Raw genomic sequence first — 19,806 nt, 5'->3', positions numbered from 1 at the left:
CATTTGTCTTGAGGTGTCTTTACCACTTGGAAGAATTATGATACTCGGTAAATTCGACATGTGGCACGAGTTCTATTTAAAGGTTGTAATTAGGTAGGAAGAAGAAAAGCTATAGAAGTAGCAGGCGGCAGAAAACCTGGGAAGATTGATTATTTCTTTGACATATCTTCTTGTAGAGTAACTTCAGCATGGATAGGTTTTAAACTACTAATTAAATTGTGCGCACACATTAACATAATAGGAATATAGTTACCTAACCAAAGCATACCTGTAATTACCAGCCATCTCCAGTGAAACCAAGAAAACCAGTTAGGCACCTTAGGCATTTGTGAAAACTTATCTATGATATGGTGGATATTGTCCAACTGAACTTGAACAGTCTGAGAGAATTCAGATAAATTAGAACAACCCATTCCTGGGGCCTGTTCACATCCCATATGTTCTTTTAACAGTAAATAGTCTGTGGTTGTAAGATTTTGGAGTGCTACAATTTGCACTTCTCCTAATTCTTGGTTGAGTTCCAACAGTATAGATCCAGTCCAATTTTGTTGTTTTACTGTATGCACAGGCCAGCTTAGATATCTCCTTCATCATTCCCATGGCAAGTCCAGGAACTGGTGGGATGAGTGCATCTACACCTGTGGCAGTGCGTGGATCTTTGTTGGGGTTTTTTTTTTTTTTTTTTGCTGATCATCTTCTGTCATAAGTCTTCCCGAGAGTGCTGATGTTGGAAGTTCTCTTTCATATCGTATCTTAGTTCATTTTTGGGGTAGCCAAATTAGGCTTTGATCCTCTGTATAAACACAAACAGACCCTTTGCCTACACTTTTATATGCCCTTTATATCATTGTGTAGAACTCATTGGAGGTCACCACACAGGAACTGCTTTTTTTTTTTTATCATTAATCTACACTTACATGACGAATACTTTACTAGGCTCTCCCCTATACCAGGTCCCCCCTATATACTCCTTTACAGTCACTGTCCATCAGCGTAGCAAACTGTTGTAGAATCACTACTTGTCTTCTCTGTGTTGTACAGCCCTCCCCTTTCTCCCACCCCGCTATGGATGCTAATCTCAATACCTCTCTTTTTCTGACCCCCCTTATCCCTCCCTACCCACCCATCCTCCCCAGTCCCTTTCCCTTTGGTACCTGTTAGTCCATTCTTGAGTTCTGTGATTCTGCTGCTGTTTTGTTCCTTCAGTTTTTCCTTTGTTCTTATATTCCACAGATGAGTGAAATCATTTGGTATTTCTCTTTTTCTGCTTGGCTTATTTCACTGAGAATAGTACCCTCCAGCTCCATCCATGTTGCTGCAAATGGTAGGATTTGCCCTTTTCTTATGGCTGAGTAGTATTCCATTGTGTATATGTACCACATCTTCTTTATCCATTCATCTATCGATGGACATTTAGGTTGCTTCCAATTCTTGGCTATTGTAAATAGTGCTGCGATAAACATAGGGGTACATTGGTCTTTCTCATACTTGATTGCTGCATTCTTAGGGTAAATTCCTAGGAGTGCAATTCCTGGGTCAAATGGTATGTCTGTTTTGAGCATTTTGATGTACCTCCATACTGCTTTCCACAATGGTTGAACTAATTTACATTCCCACCAGCAGTGTAGGAGGGTTCCCCTTTCTCCACAGCCTCGTCAACATTTGTTGTTGTTTATCTTTTGGATGGCAGCCATCCTTACTGGTGTGAGGTGATACCTCATTGTAGTTTTAATTTGCATTTCTCTGATAATTAGCAATGTGGAGCATCTTTTCATGTGTCTGTTGGCCATCTGTATTTCTTTTTTGGAGAACCGTCTGTTCAGTTCCTTTGCCCATTTTTTAATTGGGTTATTTGTTTTTGTTTGTTGAGGCATGTGAGCTCTTTATATATTCTGGACGTCAAGCCTTTATCTGATGTGTCATTTTCAAATATATTCTCCCATACTGTAGGGTTCCTTTTTGTTCTATTGATGGTGTCTTTTGCTGTACAGAAGCTTTTCAGTTTAATATAGTCCCACTTGTTCATTTTTGCTGTTGTTTTCCTTGCCCGGGGAGATATGTTCAAGAAGAGGTCACTCATGTTTATGTCTAAGAGGTTTTTGCCTATGTTTTCTTCCAAGAGTTTAATGGTTTCATGACTTACATTCAGGTCTTTGATCCATTTTGAGTTTACTTTTGTATATGGGGTTAGACAATGGTCCAGTTTCATTCTCCTACATGTAGCTGTCCAGTTTTGCCAGCACCATCTGTTGAAGAGACTGTCATTTCGCCATTGTATGTCCATGGCTCCTTTATCAAATATTAATTGACCATATATGTCTGGGTTAATGTCTGGATTCTCTAGTCTGTTCCATTGGTCTGTGGCTCTGTTCTTGGGCCAGTATCAAATTGTCTTGATTACTATGGCTTTATAATAGAGCTTGAAGTTGGGGAGTGAGATCCCCCCTACTTTATTCTTCTTTCTCAGGATTGCTTTGGCTATTCGGGGTCTTTGGTGGTTCCATATGAATTTTTGAATTATTTGTTCCAGTTCATTGAAGAATATTGCTGGTAGTTTCATAGGGATTGCATCAAATCTGTATATTGCTTTGGGCAGGATGGCCATTTTGACGATATTAATTCTTCCTAGCCATGAGCATGGGATGCGTTTCCATCTGTTAGTGTCCCCTTTAATTTCTTTTAAGAGTGACTTCTGGTTTTCAGAGTATAAGTCTTTCACTTCTTTGGTTAGGTTTATTCCTAGGTATTTTATTTTTTTTGATGCAATTGTGAATGGAGTTGTTTTCCTGATTTCTCTTTCTGTTGGTTCATTGTTGGTATATAGGAAAGCCACAGATTTCTGTGTGTTGATTTTGTATCCTGCAACTTTGCTGTATTCCGATATCAGTTCTAGTAGTTCTGGGGTGGAGTCTTTAGGGTTTTTTATGTACAGTATCATGTCATCTGCAAGTAGTGACAGTTTAACTTCTTCTTTGCCAATCTGGATTCCTTGTATTTCTTTGTTTTGTCTGATTGCCGTGGCTAGGACCTCCAGTACTATGTTAAATAACAGTGGGGAGAGTGGGCATCCCTGTCTAGTTCCCGATCTCAGCGGAAATGCTTTCAGCTTCTCGCTGCTCAATATAATGTTGGCTGTGGGTTTTTCATAGATGGCCTTTATTATGTTGAGGTGCTTGCCCTCTATTCCCATTTTGCTGAGAGTTTTTATCATGAATGGATGTTGAACTTTGTCAAATGCTTTTTCAGCATCTATGGAGATGATCATGTGGTTTTTGTCTTTCTTTTTGTTGATGTGGTAGATGATATTGATGGACTTTCGAATGTTGTGCCATCCTTGCATCCCTGGGATGAATCCCATTTGGTCATGGTGTATGATCTTTTTGATGTATTTTTGAATTTGGTTTGCTAAAATTTTGTTGAGTATTTTTGCGTCTACATTCATCAGGGATATTGGTCTGTAGTTTTCTTTTTTGGTGGGGTCTTTGCCTTGTTTAGGTATTAGGGTGATGTTAGCTTCATAGAATGAGTTTGGGAGTATCCCCTCCTCTTCTATTTCTTGGAAAACTTTAAGGAGAGTGGGTATTATGTCTTCCCTGTATGTCTGATAAAATTCCGAGGTAAATCCATCTGGCCCGGGGGTTTTGTTCTTTGGTAGTTTTTTGATTACCGCTTCAATTTCGTTGCTGGTAATTGGTCTGTTTAGATTTTCTGTTTCTTTTTGGGTCAGTCTTGGAAGGTTGTATTTTTCTAGGAGGTTGTCCATTTCTCCTAGGTTTCCCAGCTTGTTAGCATGTAGGTTTTCATAGTAGTCTCTAAAAATTCTTTGTATTTCTGCGGGGTCCGTCGTGATTTTTCCTTTCTCGTTTCTGATACTGTTGATTTGTGTTGACTCTCTTTTCCTCTTAATAAGTCTGGCTAGAGGCTTATCTATTTTGTTTATTTTCTCGAAGAACCAGCTCTTGGTTTCATTGATTTTTGCTATTGTTTTATTCTTCTCAATTTTATTTATTTCTTCTCTGATCTTTATTATGTCCCTCCTTCTGCTGACCTTAGGCCTCATTTGTTCTTCTTTTTCCAATTTCAATAATTGTGACATTAGACCGTTCATTTGGGCTTATTCTTCCTTTTTTAAATATGCTTGGATTGCTATATACTTTCCTCTTAAGACTGCTTTTGCTGTGTCCCACAGAAGTTGGGGCTTAGTGTTGTTGTTGTCGTTTGTTTCCATATATTGCTGGATCTCCATTTTGATTTGGTCATTGATCCATTGATTATTTAGGAGCGTGTTGTTTAGCCTCAATGTGTTTGTGAGCCTTTTTCCTTTCTGTGAACAGTTTATTTCTAGTTTAATGCCTTTGTGGTCTGAAAAGTTGGTTGGTAGGATTTCAGTCTTTTGGAATTTACTGAGGCTCTTTTTGTGTCCTAGTATGTGGTCTATTCTGGAGAATGTTCCATGTGCACTTGAGAAGAATGTGTATCCTGTTGCTTTTGGATGTAGAGTTCTGTAGATGTCTATTAGGTCCATCTGTTCTAGTGTGTTGTTCAGTGCCTCTGTGTCCTTACTTATTTTCTGTCTGGTGGATCTGTCCTGTGGAGTGAGTGGTGTGTTGAAGTCTCCTAGAATGAATGCATTGCATTCTGTTTCCTCCTTTAGTTCTGTTAATATTTGTTTCAGGTATGTTGGTGCTCCTGTATTGGGTGCATATATATTTATAATGGTTATATCCTCTTGATGGACTGAGCCCTTTATCATTATGTAATGTCCTTCTTTGTCTTTTGTTACTTTCTTTATTTTGAAGTCTGTTTTGTCTGATACCAGAATTGCAACACCTGCTTTCTTCTCTCTGTTGTTTGCTTGAAATATCTTTTTCCATCCCTTGACTTTAAGTCTGTGCGCGTCTTTGGGTTTGAGGTGAGTCTCTTGTAAGCAGCATATGGATGGATCTTGCTTTTTTATCCATTCTATTACTCTGTGTCTTTTGATTGGTGCGTTCAGTCCATTTACATTTAGGGTGATTTTTGAAAGGTATGAATTTATTGCCATTGCAGGCTTTAAGTTTGTGGTTACCAAAGGTTTAGGGTTAGCTTCTTTACTATCTTACTGTCTAACTTAACTCGCTTGTTGAGCTATTATAAACACAGTCTGATGATTCTTTATTTCTCTCTCTTCTTATTCCTCCTCCTCCCTTCTTCATACGTTGGGTGTTTTGTTGTGTGCTCTTTTTAGGAGTGCTCCCATCTAGAGCAGTCCCTGTAGGATGCCCTGTAGAGGTGGTTTGTGGGAGGCAAATTCCCTCAACTTTTGCTTGTCTGGTAATTGTTTAATCCCTCCTTCATATTTAAATGATATTCGTGCTGGATACAGTAGTCTTGGTTCGAGGCCCTTCTGTTTCATTGCATTAAGTATATCATGCCATTCTCTTCTGGCCTGTAAGGTTTCTGTTGAGAAGTCTGATGATAGCCTGATGGGTTTTCCTTTGTAGGTAACCTTTTTTTTCTCTCTGGCTGCCTTTAATACTTTGTCCTTGTCTTTGATCTTTGCCATTTTAATTATTATGTGTCTTGGTGTTGCCCTCCTTGGATCCCTTGTCATGGGAGTTCTGTGTACCTCTGTGGTCTGAGAGGCCATTTCTTCCCCTCGTTTGGGGAAGTTTTCAGCAATTATTTCTTCAAAGACATTTTCTATCCCCTTTTCTCTCTCTACTTCTTCTGGTATACCTATAATTCGTATATTGTTCCTTTTAGTTTGGTCACTCAGCTCTCTTAAAATTCTTTCATTCCTGGAGATCCTTTTATCTCTCTCTGCATCAGCTTCTCTGCGTTCCTGTTCTCTGTTTTCTAGTCCATTAATGGTCTCTTGCATCTCGTCCATTCTGTTTTGAAGTCCTTCCAGAGCTTGTTTTATTTCTGAATTCTCCTTCCTTAGTTCTTGCATATTTCTCTGCAAGTCCATCAGCATGGTTATGACTTTTGTTTTGAATTCTTTTTCAGGAAGACTGGCTAAATCTATCTCCCCAGATTCCTTCTCAGGGGAAGATGTAGCAGGTGCCGAAGCTGTCTGGGTTAGTCTTGTCTGGATCATATTTTTTTGCCTTTTCATGTTGACAGGTGCTATTGACTGTCAGCTGGGAGGGCCAAAATTTTCACTTGCTACTGGCCTTTCTTTACTGGGACAACTGCGACCCCTAGTGGCTTGTGTTGGGTAATTGTGTGTAGACTGGGTCTTTGTGTCTTGCCTGGCCGGAAGGGAGAAATTTCCCTTTCTGTGGGCGGAGTTTGTCTCAGGCTGCTTCTCTGCTTTCGCAGTGCCCGGAGGGGTAATGGATGGGGGGGCTGTTTGGCTGTTTACCTCCGTGAGGCGGTCTCAGAGCTGTTGCCCAGGGGGTTAGTGCGCCCGGTTTTCCCTAAGGACAGAGTTTTAAAGGCAGCTAGAGAGAGGAGAAGGGTCACCTACAAAGGAAAACCCATCAGGCTATCATCAGACTTCTCAACAGAAACCTTACAGGCCAGAAGATAATGGCATCATATATTTAATGCAAAGGAAACAGAAGGGCCTTGTACCAAGAATACTGTATCCAGCACGACTATCATTTAAATATGAAGGAGGGATTAAACAATTACCAGACAAGCAAAAGTTGAGGGAATTTGCCTCCCACAAACCACCTCTACAGGGTATTTTAGAGGGACTGTTCTAGATGGGAGCACTTCTAAGACTAAATAGAGGTCACAAGAGAAAATAAAATCACAGCAAAGAAAGCAGACCAACTAAATACTAACTAAAGGCAAAAAATAAAATCAACCACCCACAAAAGCAGTTGAAGGAAGCACAAAAGAGCACAGAATGAAACAACCAACATATAAAGAATGGAGGAGGTTGAATAAGAAGGGAGAAAAATAATGAGTGACCAGACAGAGTTTAAAATAGTTAAATAAGTGAGTCAAGTTAGACAGTAAGATACTAAAGAAGCTAACCTTGAACCTTTGGCAACCACGAACCTAAAGCCTGCAATGGCAATAAGTACATAACTTTCAATAATCACCCTAAATGTAAATGCACTGAATGCACCAATCAAAAGACACAGAATAATAGAATGGATAAAAAAGCAAGACCCATCTATATGCTGCTTACAAGAGACTCACCTCAAACCCAAAGACTATAGGAACAAAGAAAGACTGAAGGAACAAAACAGCAGCAGAATCATAGAACCTAAGAATGGACTAACAGTTACCAAAGGGAATGGGACTGAGGAGAAAGGTAGGGAAGGGAGGGATAAGGTGGGGAAAAAGAAAGGGGACATTACGATTAGCATGTATAATGTGGTGGGGGCATGGGGAGGGCTGTGCAACACAGAGAAGACAAGTAGTGAATCTACAGCATCTTACTATGCTGATGGACAGTACTGTAATGGGGTTTGTGGGGGGGGATTTGGTGAAGGGGGACCATAGTAAACATAATATTCTTCATGTAATGGTAGATTAATGACAACAAAATAAATAAATTAATTAATTTAAAAAAATACATCGAAAGGATCATACACCATGACCAAGTGGGATTCATCCCAGGGAAGCAAGGATGGTACAACATTAGAAAATCCATCAACATCACCCACCACATCAACAAAAAGAAGGACAAAAACCACATGATCATCTCCATAGATGCTGAAAAAGCATTCGACAAAATTCAACATCCATTCATGATAACAACTCTCAACAAAATGGGCATAGAGGGCAAGTACCTCAACATTATAAAGGCCATATATGATAAACCCACAGCTAACATCATACTGAACAGCAAGCAGGTGAAAGCTTTTCCTCTGAGATCGGGAACTAGACAGGGATGCTCACTCTCCCCACTGTTATTCAACATAGTACTGGAGGTCCTAGCCATGGCAATTGACAAAACAAAGAAATACAAGGAATCCAAATTGGTAAAGAAGAAGTCAAACTGTCACTATTTGCAGATGACATGAAAAACCCTAAAGACTCCACTCCAAAGCTACTAGAACTGATATCAGAGTACAGCAAAGTTACAGGATACAAAATTAACACACAGAAACCTGTGGCTTTCTGATACACTAACAATGAACTAATAGAAAGAGAAATCAGGAAAATAATTCCATTCACAATTGCATCAAAAAGAATAAAATACTTAGGAATAAACCTTACCAAGGAAGTGAAATACCTATACCCTGAAAACTATAAGACACTCAAGAGAAATTAAAGAGGACACTAACAAATGGAAACTCATCCCATGCTCTTGGCTAGGAAGAATATCGTCAAAATGGCCATCCTGCCCAAAGCAATATACAGATTTGATGCAATCCCTATCAAATTACCAACAACATTCTTCAACGAACTAGAACAAATAGTTCAAAAATTCATATGGAAACACCAAAGACCCCAAATAGCCAAAGCAATCCTGAGAAGGAAGAATAAAGTGGAGGAGATCTCGCTCCCCAACTTCAAGCTCTACTACAAAGCCATAGTAATCAAAACAGTTTGGTACTGGCACAAGAACAGAGCCACAGACCAGTGGAACAGAATAGAGACTCCAGATATTAACCCAAACATTTATGATCAATTAATATACGATAAAGGAGCCATGGACATACAATGGGGAAATGACAGTCTCTTCAACAGATGGTGCTGGCAAAACTGGACAGCTACATGTAAGAGAATGAAACTGGATCACTGTCTAACCCCATACACAAAAGTAAATTCGAAATGGATCAAAGACCTGAATGTAAGTCATGAAACCATAAAACTCTTAGAAAAAAACATAGGCAAAAATCTCTTGGACATAAACATGAGTGACTTCTTCATGAACATATCTCCCCGGGCAAGGGAAACAAAAGCAAAAATGACCAAGTGGGACTATATCAAGCTGAAAAGCATCTGTACAGCAAAGGACACCATCAATAGAACAAAAAGGTACCCTACAGTATGGGAGAACATATTCATAAATGACAGATCCGATAAAGGGTTGACATCCAAAATATATAAAGAGCTCACGCATCTCAAGAAACAAAAAGCAAATAATCCAATTAAAAAATGGGCAGAGGAGCTGAACACAGTTCTCCAAAGAAGAAATTCAGATGGCCAACAGACACGTGAAAAGATGCTCCACATTGCTTGTCATCAGAGAAATGCAAATTAAAACCACAGTGAGATATCACCTCACACCAGTAAGGACAGCCACCATCCAAAAGACAAACAACAACAAATATTGGCGAGGTTGTGGAGAAAGGGGAACCCTCCTACACTGCTGATGGGAATGCAAATTAGTTCAACCATTGTGGAAAGCAGTATGGAGGTTCCTCAAAAAGCTCAAAATAGAAATACCATTTGACCCAGGAATTCCACTTCGAGGAATTTACCCTAAGAATGCAGCAGTCCATTTGGAAAAAGACAGATGCACCCTTATGTTTATCGCAGCACTATTTACAATAGCCAAGAAATGGTAACAACCTAAATGTCCATCAGTAGATGAATGGATAAAGAAGATGTGGTACATGTACAGAATGGAATATTACTCAGCCATAAGAAAAAAACAGATCCTACCATTTGCAGCAACATGGATGGAGCTAGAGGGTATTATTGTCAGTGAAATAAGCCAGGCAGAGAAAGACAAGTATCAAATGATTTCACTGATATGTGGAGTATAAGAACAAAGAAAAACTGAAGAAACAAAACAGCAGCAGAATCACAGAACCCAAGGATGGACTAATGGTTACCAAAGGGAAAGGGACTGTGCAGGAAGGATGGGAAGGGAGGGATAAGGGCAGGGAAAAAGAAAGGGGGCCTGATGATTAGCATGTATAATGTTGGGGGTTATAGGGAGGGATGTGCAACACAGAGAAGACAAGTAGTGAGTCTACAGCATCTTACTACGCTGATGGACAGTGACTATAATGGTGTTTGTTGGGGGGGACTTGGTGAAGGGGGAGTCTCGTAACTATAATGTTCTTCATGTAATTGTAGATTAATGATAATAAAGTGAATTAAAAAAAAAAAGCTAAGCAGAAAGCCTCTGAAAAACACAGCCAAATTCTCAGCAGTCTCACGTTAGGAGGCAGTAGGTGTTGGGAACCTTATCAAGGAGGAAGGGGTGTAACATCATAGGCCCTTATTTGATTCCACTGGAGTTATACACCCCAACACTGCCAGCTTAGTAGAATGAGCCTTGTAGAACCCCAGCCTTAAATCAGCTCAGCCCCTGATTATATTAAGGTGATTCTAACAGGATCTGCCTGCCATAGGAAAGGTTGATCTCTTCTGGGAGGAAGATAGTGTATAGAGGCTCTATAATTTTTCATGAATAGGGTCCAGCATACAGTTTAAAATAATAAAGTACATCAAGAAAGAAGACAAAGAGGGAAAACAGACAACAGAAACGGGGTACCACCACCCCCTCCCCCAAGTAACCCAGTTACCAGACACAGATTTGGAAATGATTGTGATTAATATATTCAAGATGGATAATTGGATTAAAAAGGAACCAAGTAGAGCATCTTAGAATTGAAAAATAGAATAATAGAAATTAAAAACTCAATAGATGGGTTTTGGTAGCATATTGGACTCAGCACAATATAGAATTAACTGAGAAATGAGTATATTTTTAATACTATTGACTAAACATTACAGAAGATGTAAAAGTCCATTATGGAGAAAATTTGACATTTTATTGAAAGATATTAAAGACAAGAGAAAACCTTATTCATGAATTGGAAAACTCAGTGCTATAAAAATGTTCTCTGTGAATTGATCTGTATTCTAAGAAGAATTTTTGTTTCTTTGTGTATCTGTTAATTTTGTGAACTTGATGAACTAAATCTAAAATTTATTTGGAAAGGCAAAAGACGGAGAATAACCAAGGCTCTCTCTAACAAGAACAAGGTGGAGGGAACTTGCTATACAAATAGCAGAATGTATTATGAAACTAGTAATTAAGATAGTAAGGAATTGTCACAGGAATATCGGAACATATTAACCTAGAAATAGATGGTACATAATAACCTAGAAAAAGATCCACTATCTATAATACTTAATATTATAGCAGGTCAGGAGCAATAAGATGAACTTTTTAATAACAGAGTTGAGACAGTTGGATTCCTATGTGTATAATACATAAAAATCAACTTTAGGTACACTATAAAAGGCAAAAAGATCAGACTTTTCAAACAATAGGAGACTGCTTTCATGATTTTGCAATAAGTGAGGTTTCTTTTAAACAAGGCACAAAACATTTACTATGAAAGACTAATAAATTTTACCTTGAATTTATACAAATTAAGAACTTCTATACATCACAGACACATTAAAAAGTGTGAAAAGACTAACCACAAACTGGGAGAATAAATTTGTAATACTTATCACTCACTGAATAATATCCAGAATATAAAAACAACTTTTGGGAGTCACTAATGAAAGAAATCCAATAGAAAATAGATGAACTCTTGAATAAGTACCTCACAAAAGAGAAATTCTAATGGCCAGTATTAGAACATGGAAAGCTATTTAGCCCTTAGTAGTGAGGGCAATGTATATTAAAGCTATAATGAAATACCCACCAAATTGGTGCTACTGGTTGACAATGCTAAGGGTTAGTAAGGATGTAGAGCAAAGGGAACACTTAGACACTCCTGGTGGGAATCAAACTGTCCCTCCTTTGGAAACTAGTTTGGCATTATCTATAAAGTTAAGAGTGCACATGCCCTCTGACCTATCAGTTCCACTCCTTGGTACCGACCTCAGCACTACTGATATTGTGGGTCAGATAATACTTTATTGTAGTGGGGCTGTCCTGTCCATTGTAGGATGTAGAACCTCCAGCCTTTACCCACAAGACTCACCCAGTTGTGACAAGCAAAAATGTCTCTAGACACTTTTAAATATCCGCTACAGGCAAAAGTATTACCCCTGTTGAGAAACACTGCGCAAGAGTAATGTTTGCACATAAATACTAGGTAACGTAACAAGAATGTTCATAGCAGCATGAATAGCCAAAGACTGGATACCATCCAGATGACTGCTCACAATAGGAAAATAAAGAAGTTTTCATATGTTCTTTCAGTGGAACAACATACAGCAGTGGACATGTATTATTGCTATGCTCTTTAACAGGAATGTATCTTGCAAATGTTGCTAAACAAAAGAAAAGTCTCAGTAGAATACAGGATTCATACGAAGTTCAAAAATGAGCAAAATTAAACATACTGTTTAGGACATCATTCACTGGGTAGTATGTTTAAAGTAAAGCAAAAGAATAATTATCCACTAAGTCAGTAGTGGTTGCCTCTAGAGTAGATGGAAGACAGTGCAGTCAGGAGTTTCCACTTTATTGTTAACTCTTTAAAGTTACATGTTTTATACATTTGTGTAACTTTGTATGGTATTGGAAGCTATGCCACTGGCTGATCATGATTGTTAGCCAAGGATTTTGTCCTTTAATAAGCAGTTGGGAGTCATCTTAGGTTTTTGAACAAGAGTAGGGTATTAAAAGCAATGATTTTTAGTATTAGGTATGATGTCTGAAGTGTACTAGATAAATAACATAAATTAGTTCTGTAACTAATAATCACTAGCTGCTCTAAAACATAAACCCCGAAATGCTAGAGGCTTAACACTTTAGAAATTTCATGCCTACAGTAACAGTCTGCTGGGAGTGTTCCTCATTGGCAGGCAGCTTTCTTCCACTTGGTGCTTCAGGGACCGGGGCTCTTTCCAGTTTGTGGTGCCCCCATCTCCCAGGACTTGGAGTCCTCTGCACAGAGAGTGGTAAAGGAGTACCTCCCTTCTTACCTACTTTGGCCTAGAAGTTAATTCACTTCTGCTTACGGTCCATTGGTTAATACTAGTTGCAAGGAGGGCTGCCTAAACAGCTCATTCTCAAAAGCAACTGTGTATTTTGGAAGGGGAAGCATGAACTTTTATATAAAACTCTCAGTAATAAATAAGTAGAACTGGAAGTTGCATAGGAGGCTGTTGTAGTAATGCAGTAGCATGACACGGAGTGTAAACTAGGGCTGTTGTCATTTATTTTGTCATGATCTTACTAATTAAATTGCTCATTAATTCTAGTTCTGAACATGTATATATACTTCTTGGAATGTAATATATACTGACTTTTATTGCTTTCTGGAAAAGCAAACCAGTAAAAAGGGCTAAAGAACAGAGTTTTCCCCGTATTGTTTGCAGGGTTTTCAATTGGAAAGTAATTTTATAAAGGTATTATTTAGTTCAGTATTTGATCTAAAGTGCTGTAATGTTCTTGCTACTATTTCATAACCTGTATCATTCTGAATTAGGCACTTGTCATTCTGAATTAGTTTGAATTCATAACCTATTGCTTTATAATAGGTCTGTAAGTATTAAAGATTAGATTATCCTTCCTTCAAAGAATTTAATATGAAAGGGATGGTGTGATGAATAATTAATTTGTCTTGACAAAATTATGGTTATAAGAATGCATGAATATAAGATTGATTCCCACTACAACATTCGTAAACCTTGAGCATTGTGTGAAGTGAAAGAAGCTAGACACAAAAGATCACATGTTGTATGATTCAATTTATATGAAAAGTCCAGAATAAGCAATTCCATTGTATTTAGTGGTCAGTGGATTATCTATTTAGAACTCTCTATATTAGATTATAGATGCAAGAGAGATATGTATAGATATTATAGATATGATATAGATCTATATTTATAGTATTAGTTCTAAATATTATCTACTAACTATTAACTATTACTTATTTATAACTGTTTAGAAAATAGTAGTTGCTAAGCTTTATTAATTAACTAAATGGAATTTTCATGTTTGGAATCCTACAAAGATAATTACCAAGCTGAGTTGAAAACTAACGAGAAGTAGCCAGACTTTTCCTTTTTGCTGAAAAGTAAATTTGTAGCTGAGTTAAATTTGTTTTCCATTTTTAGCCACAGTCAGACTTGTTGGGGCTTATCCAGGTCATGATTGTGGTGTTTGGAGACGAACCTCCAGTTTTCTCTCGTCCTACTATTTCAGCACCCTATCCACCATACCAGGCAACAGGGCCACCAAATAGTAAGTAGAATCAAAATTTGATTTTTAAACTCGTATAAACAAAAGGAAACAGAACCTTGTAAAAAAAACAAATTTTTTAATGACTTCATTTTGCTTTTTAGCTTATCAAGTTAGTGGAGTTTTTGGATGTATTCTGAGGCCCCACATCTGCATGTGCAGATTCCCACCAAAGACTGGCATTTGGGCTTTTGTTTGTGGGTAGAAATCTAACTATAAGTGTGCTGGATTCCTAAATAGGGGAGAAAGAATGCTGGAACAGAGCTAGAATTTTTTTTTTTCATTATGCATGCCATGGAATAGCCTTGTTTGATAAGTTTGGAAGTAGATACAACTTGAAAAGTGGTAGTCTGACCACTGTTTTTTAACTACAGGATCAGTGTTGTAGATAAAAATTCATTACAAAGTCAATTAAATCATTCACATACAGCTATTCTGGGTATACACAATTGGACATCTAGCTCTCAGCTTTCTTCTCTTTAGTACAACCAATTCATGATTTTACCTTATGTGAAAAGGATGGGGGCATGAAGTCAGTACCAGTTCGCCCATAGTTGGTATACATCATCTCTGTTATTATTATTGTTATTATAAATCTTACTGATACTTTAGAATCACCCTGGGTAATTGAGAGTTGGTTGTACTTAACTTGTTTTGACTTTATTAAACCTGTATTTATTTCATTGTGTTTTGAGCTGTGGGTTTTGTTTTTGTTTGTTTATAAGTTTTGTTTAAGATTATAATTAACCAAATGTGTTTATTTTACAAATCAGATTATGTGAGCTTTCCTTTTTTCTGGCTGAAAATTATCTTCCTCCTTTGTAATTCATTCTGTTTTGAGGAGCATTTTTGACTCACAAGCAAATGGGAATCTAACAAAAAGAACTTCCTGAACCTGTTTTTTTTCCCCCTTCCTTCCCAGACAATCTTGTTTTTAGGACTTAGTAGCTCTTTCATGAAAGATTCTAGTGATTCTTTTGGACCGGAAATTTGTTTTCATCTTAATATAGTCTACCTGACTCTAGTACTTGAGACTAGGTAATCTTGCTCATTTAAATTTGAAATACCAAATATTTCTTGTTCACCATTCATGTTTATTTGTTCAAATATTAGAGCAGTGACCACTTAAGATAAAGATAACCTTTTCAGAAATTTAGGCAGTCTCCTAAGTAATATTTTTTTTCCTGAATTTTTCTAGATGTATATTGAAATTGAAAGTGCAGTATTCTCGAAAGAGACCATACTAAAGATATCACTATTGCAGTTCTATTCTGTACTCACTCACTGTAAGTCAAACCAACCAATACAGAGTTAAGTAAATTATACTAAAAGAGGCCAGTTTATTTTCCATCCATTCCGGTTTTAATAGTTTTTATACATTTAAGCAATATTCATTATTATTAGGTGTGTCTGTAAAGAAATGGAGGTCTGAATTCCATTTTACACATACACACAGGAGTAGCTCAGAAATTTGGATACATATTTAATAAACAAGTTTTGAGAAATTACATACATCTATTATTACTGAAACATTTTTTATCTCCCGTTTTAGGATGACTTTCGAGCTAGCTATGAGTCACATTAAAAAATTGTTTGGGCCAAACCTTTTTTTTTTATATATATATATATTAAGGTACCATTGATATACAGTCTTATGAAAGTTCACATGAAAAACATTGTGCAAAACCTTGTTTTTTACAACTAACAGTAGTAGTAAACATTTATTGAGTAATAACTATGAGACATAGCTAAACACTTCATATTCTTTCTTATTTAATCTTTGTAATAACCCCATATGTTGTGTATTTATTTGAATCCCATTTTATTCTGGCTCTAAAATTATTTATTTCACCCCATTATCTTCACTTCATTATCAAGACCGTACCAGCCTTGTATTCAAATAACTGTTGTTGCCCAAAATAAAAATTTGAAGGCTTTGATGGAATTATTAGCTTTTCAGAACCTTAGAAAGGTGAAATTGCTTATAACTGTGAGGTGGTGGTTTATATGTTCACGAGAAACTAGCATAGGGGGGTAGTAATTGGCTATGTACATTGCTGACACTTAATAGTGGCCTCATAAAGATCAACTGTGCTTTTGCTTTGGGAAAAAAAAATGTTTTGTGGAATTTAGCAATTGTAACATTTTGGGAAGTTGTTTCCTTTCTGAAATAGCAATGAATATCATCCTAGCTTCATTATACTTAGGAAAAATTTTACCTTTGACATCTATAGATTCATCCTAACAAGAAGACTAACTAATACTGGTTCTTGGAGATGTAGGCTCAGGAGTGCTCATAAAGACTTCTAAGGGCCTTAGTCAGACCCCAACATATTTCTCCCACCCACTTAGATTCTGTGCTCTAAAAGTTCATTTCTTCAAGTCTCTACCTCTCTTGGCTTTAAGCCTTCATATACTATTCTTCTACTAGATCACTTCTGTTTATCCACATTTCCAAGGGTTAGGTTAGTGCCTCCTGTATAATCCCACATGTGGCATACTATACTTGCCCCGTCGTAACACTTAACACTCTCTGTTGTTATTCCTTGTTTATCTCCCCCACTAGAATATAGGCAACTTGAGGACAGGAATTCTTTGTTTTTCTTTTCTTTTTTTCATCAAATTTCCAGTGCCTGTCACATAGAGGGCACTAAAATATTTATTGATCAGATTGAGATCTGATTAATGAGTGAGAAAATTTTCACTGAGGATAAACTGATTCTCAGACAAATCATTTCCAGTTAATGCCAAAATTAACTTCTCTTTTTCTTCCTCTATGTTGATTAGCCCCTTGGCACCACTGGCTAGCTCTATGTCATTAGCATTCTCTTTAAATATGTATATAGCATTCTTTAAACTTGCTAGATTTGAACCTTTTTTTCCTGATATTTCTAAGTTTTTGTTTTGTTTTTAAGCAGTCTAGCTGATCATAAGTTTTGTATATGACTTCTCATAGTAATTCTGAAGCCTTTTAAAGTCCTCAATCAAGCTAACAACTAGCAGTGCTAGTCAGTCAACATAGTCTTTAAAGAAATATCAAAAGATGGTCACTTTCTAAGAAGCTGACCTTGGACAGAGGAGGGCAGAATTACCTTCCTCTAAATTCAGAATTGAACCAGCTCCTGTCGAAGGTTATAGATTACTTGAGAGCTTTTAACGCTGACCAGGTTGATCTGTTTGCCAGTTATTCCTTGTCATGTGTGTTATAACTCAGGTTAAATGTTTTGAGAGTTAGGTGTTTTGAAGGTATTTGCTGCTTGCAGTAGAGAACTAATGTGGGTGGAGTGTTTGTTTTGGTGCTGAGATTTGGATTCTTTAACTGTATGAAATGGTTTGCTGTGGTTTGACAGTGATATGTGTCTCTTTTGATAACCTGTGACCATGGAACTATGCATATTATTTTAAAATGTTAATTATTTTCAGCTTCTTACATGCCAGGCATGCCAAGTGGAATCTCTGCATACCCATCTGGATACCCTCCCAATCCCAGGTAATGAAAAATTGTCCTTTTAATAATTTGTATTAGAAATTCTGTTAGATCTAGAATCAAAACAATGGGTGCTAACTATGGCATCAAAGTAAATTTAGTTGAAATTTAATGGAAAACAAAACCTGGTTTATCAGAATTTTATGGTACATACAGAATTTAAAAGGAGTTTTTCCATTCTGGAGAAATGTACCTCCATTATGTTTACAGAGAGGAAAGGGGTGGGGTAATGACAGTGATCTCCATTGATTTTGGATTGTGAAATCCTTGCTACTTCAAGGGTTGAAGTAAGGGTTAAACCCCTTGTTCCTTTTAGGAACTTTATATATCTGGTATAGATAGCTGAAGAGTTAATGGAAAAACTAATTCTAATGAGTTCAGCCAAGGAGAAAAACATTTTAATACCTTTAAAAAAACCTTACCTTTTCTGCAAATTACCGAAAATAAATTAATGGTTCTTATGATGGGGTCAGTCTTAGCCCCATGATATTTATTCATTCAGTACATAGACTTACATGTTCTACCAACTTTTATTATCCATTTGATAATAATATAACACAGGTAAATTAAATTAATAGAGAAATCCGTCTATAAGTAATACTCATGAGAAAAATCAATGAGAAATAATTAGTAACCCATATTTTAAATGTGTACTTGTTCCAGTGGTAGTCTAGGAGTACTTTCCAAAGGTGGTCTTTGGGCTTACTTAAAATGCAAGGCTGGTGCCTACATGAGAGTTCCAGGTTCTCTAACAATTAACAAGAAATTTTTAACCCTGCTAACTCTTCTTACTTCATGTAACCTTCACAGATAAATGCAGCCAGATTTCTTGAACACTTGCTGTAACTAAATATATGTATGTACATAAGTAATATACAGGATCTTATAAGTTAAATTTAGCAAACTTATTTCTGGGCCTTTCTTAATTTCAGAGACTAGCTTTATAAGGTAGTACTAGCAATCTGTCACATTAGGTAAGGTAAGCATAGCCAGATGAACATCTGTCAGGGACAATAGAGAAAGAGTCCCCGGATTGTAATATATAAGTAGGCCATAAGTTTTAGATTTTTTGAGGTCCATAATTTTCTCATAAAGTTCTAGAAATGGAATCCTGTCTGAACCCTTGAGATTACAAGCCTTTATAATTAAAGTGCTAGTAAGAGTGAAATAAGCCAGGCAGAGAAAGACAAGTACCAAATGATTTCCCTCATTTGTAGAGTATAACAGTGAAGCAAAACTGAAGCAACAAAACAGCAACAGACTCACAGACTCCAAGAAGGGACTAGTGGTTACCAAAGAGGAGGGGCTGGGGAGGGAGGGAGAAGAGGATTGAGGGGTATGATTAGTACACATGGTGTGTGTAGGGGGGATCATAGGGAAGATAGTGTAGTACAGAGAAGACAAGTAATGACTCTATGTCATCTTTTACTACACTGCTGGGCAATGACTGCAGTGGGGAATGGTGGAACTTGATAATATGGGTGATTGTAGTAACCACATTGTTTTTCTTGTGAAACCTTCATAAGAGTGTATATTAATAATACCTTAATAAAAAATTATATTTAAAAAATTGCTAGTAAGAAAGAACTTTGGACATATGGGGAATGGTTGTTTGAAGTACAATAAGGAAACGGACTTCCGAACAAGCCATTTCAAAGAAATTTGTAGGTAGAAATGAAGGCCAAAAACATTGACAAAAATGTCTTATTCAGTTACTAAGGTAACCATAAAAGTGTCTTTTGTGAGGTTATTAAGTTCCTTTTTGAGGCAGCTATTTTCCAGACAACTTCATGTTTTTTTTTCCCATGAAATACAATTTTATCCCAATGTAGCATGCTAGTGAGTTAAGGGTAACTGTATTCAAATTACTCTCTGTATCTTTCTGTGTATGAAAGATCTTGGCAGAAGAGCCTCAGGACCTCTTTTTCTTTTAAGAGAATAAATCAGAGACTAAAGAATCTTTTTCTTAAAACGATTATGGGAGTCTTTATTCTTGCTATAGAAAGTTGGTCAAAATGACCTGTGAGGTCTCTTTCAAACCTTAGGATCTTTTGAAAGTTTAATTTAGCATCTGCAGCATATATGCAAGGAAGCTGAAAGGTATGTCAGGAATGGTGGCTCCAGTTTTTGTATGTGTACTAGCAAGCATGGATTAATTAGAAAACAGTTCCTGATATAAGAAAAGACAGAGAATGGTAAGTGCTGAGTTAAATAAGCCAAGCTTTCAAGGAGAGGTTGCATTTGTTTTGGAGAGCTT

General features: G+C 37.0%; 1 protein-coding gene across 1 annotated transcript in view; it reads left to right on the top strand.

The window, feature by feature from the left end:
• The window catches only part of TSG101 (tumor susceptibility 101), a 64,537-nt gene that overhangs the window by 17,162 nt on the left and 27,569 nt on the right, over nt 1–19,806 (top strand). Inside the window, exons 5-6 of the mRNA XM_036920149.2 lie at nt 13,939–14,065; nt 17,486–17,552. Coding sequence (XP_036776044.1) covers nt 13,939–14,065; nt 17,486–17,552 — 194 coding nt within the window. The remainder of the gene's footprint in view (nt 1–13,938; nt 14,066–17,485; nt 17,553–19,806) is intronic.

Source organism: Manis pentadactyla, chromosome 9 (genome assembly GCF_030020395.1).
Source record: "Manis pentadactyla isolate mManPen7 chromosome 9, mManPen7.hap1, whole genome shotgun sequence".
Classification (NCBI taxonomy): domain Eukaryota; kingdom Metazoa; phylum Chordata; class Mammalia; order Pholidota; family Manidae; genus Manis; species Manis pentadactyla.
The sequence above is the reverse complement of the archived record's forward strand: the minus strand, read 5'-3'. Positions and strand labels throughout refer to the sequence as shown.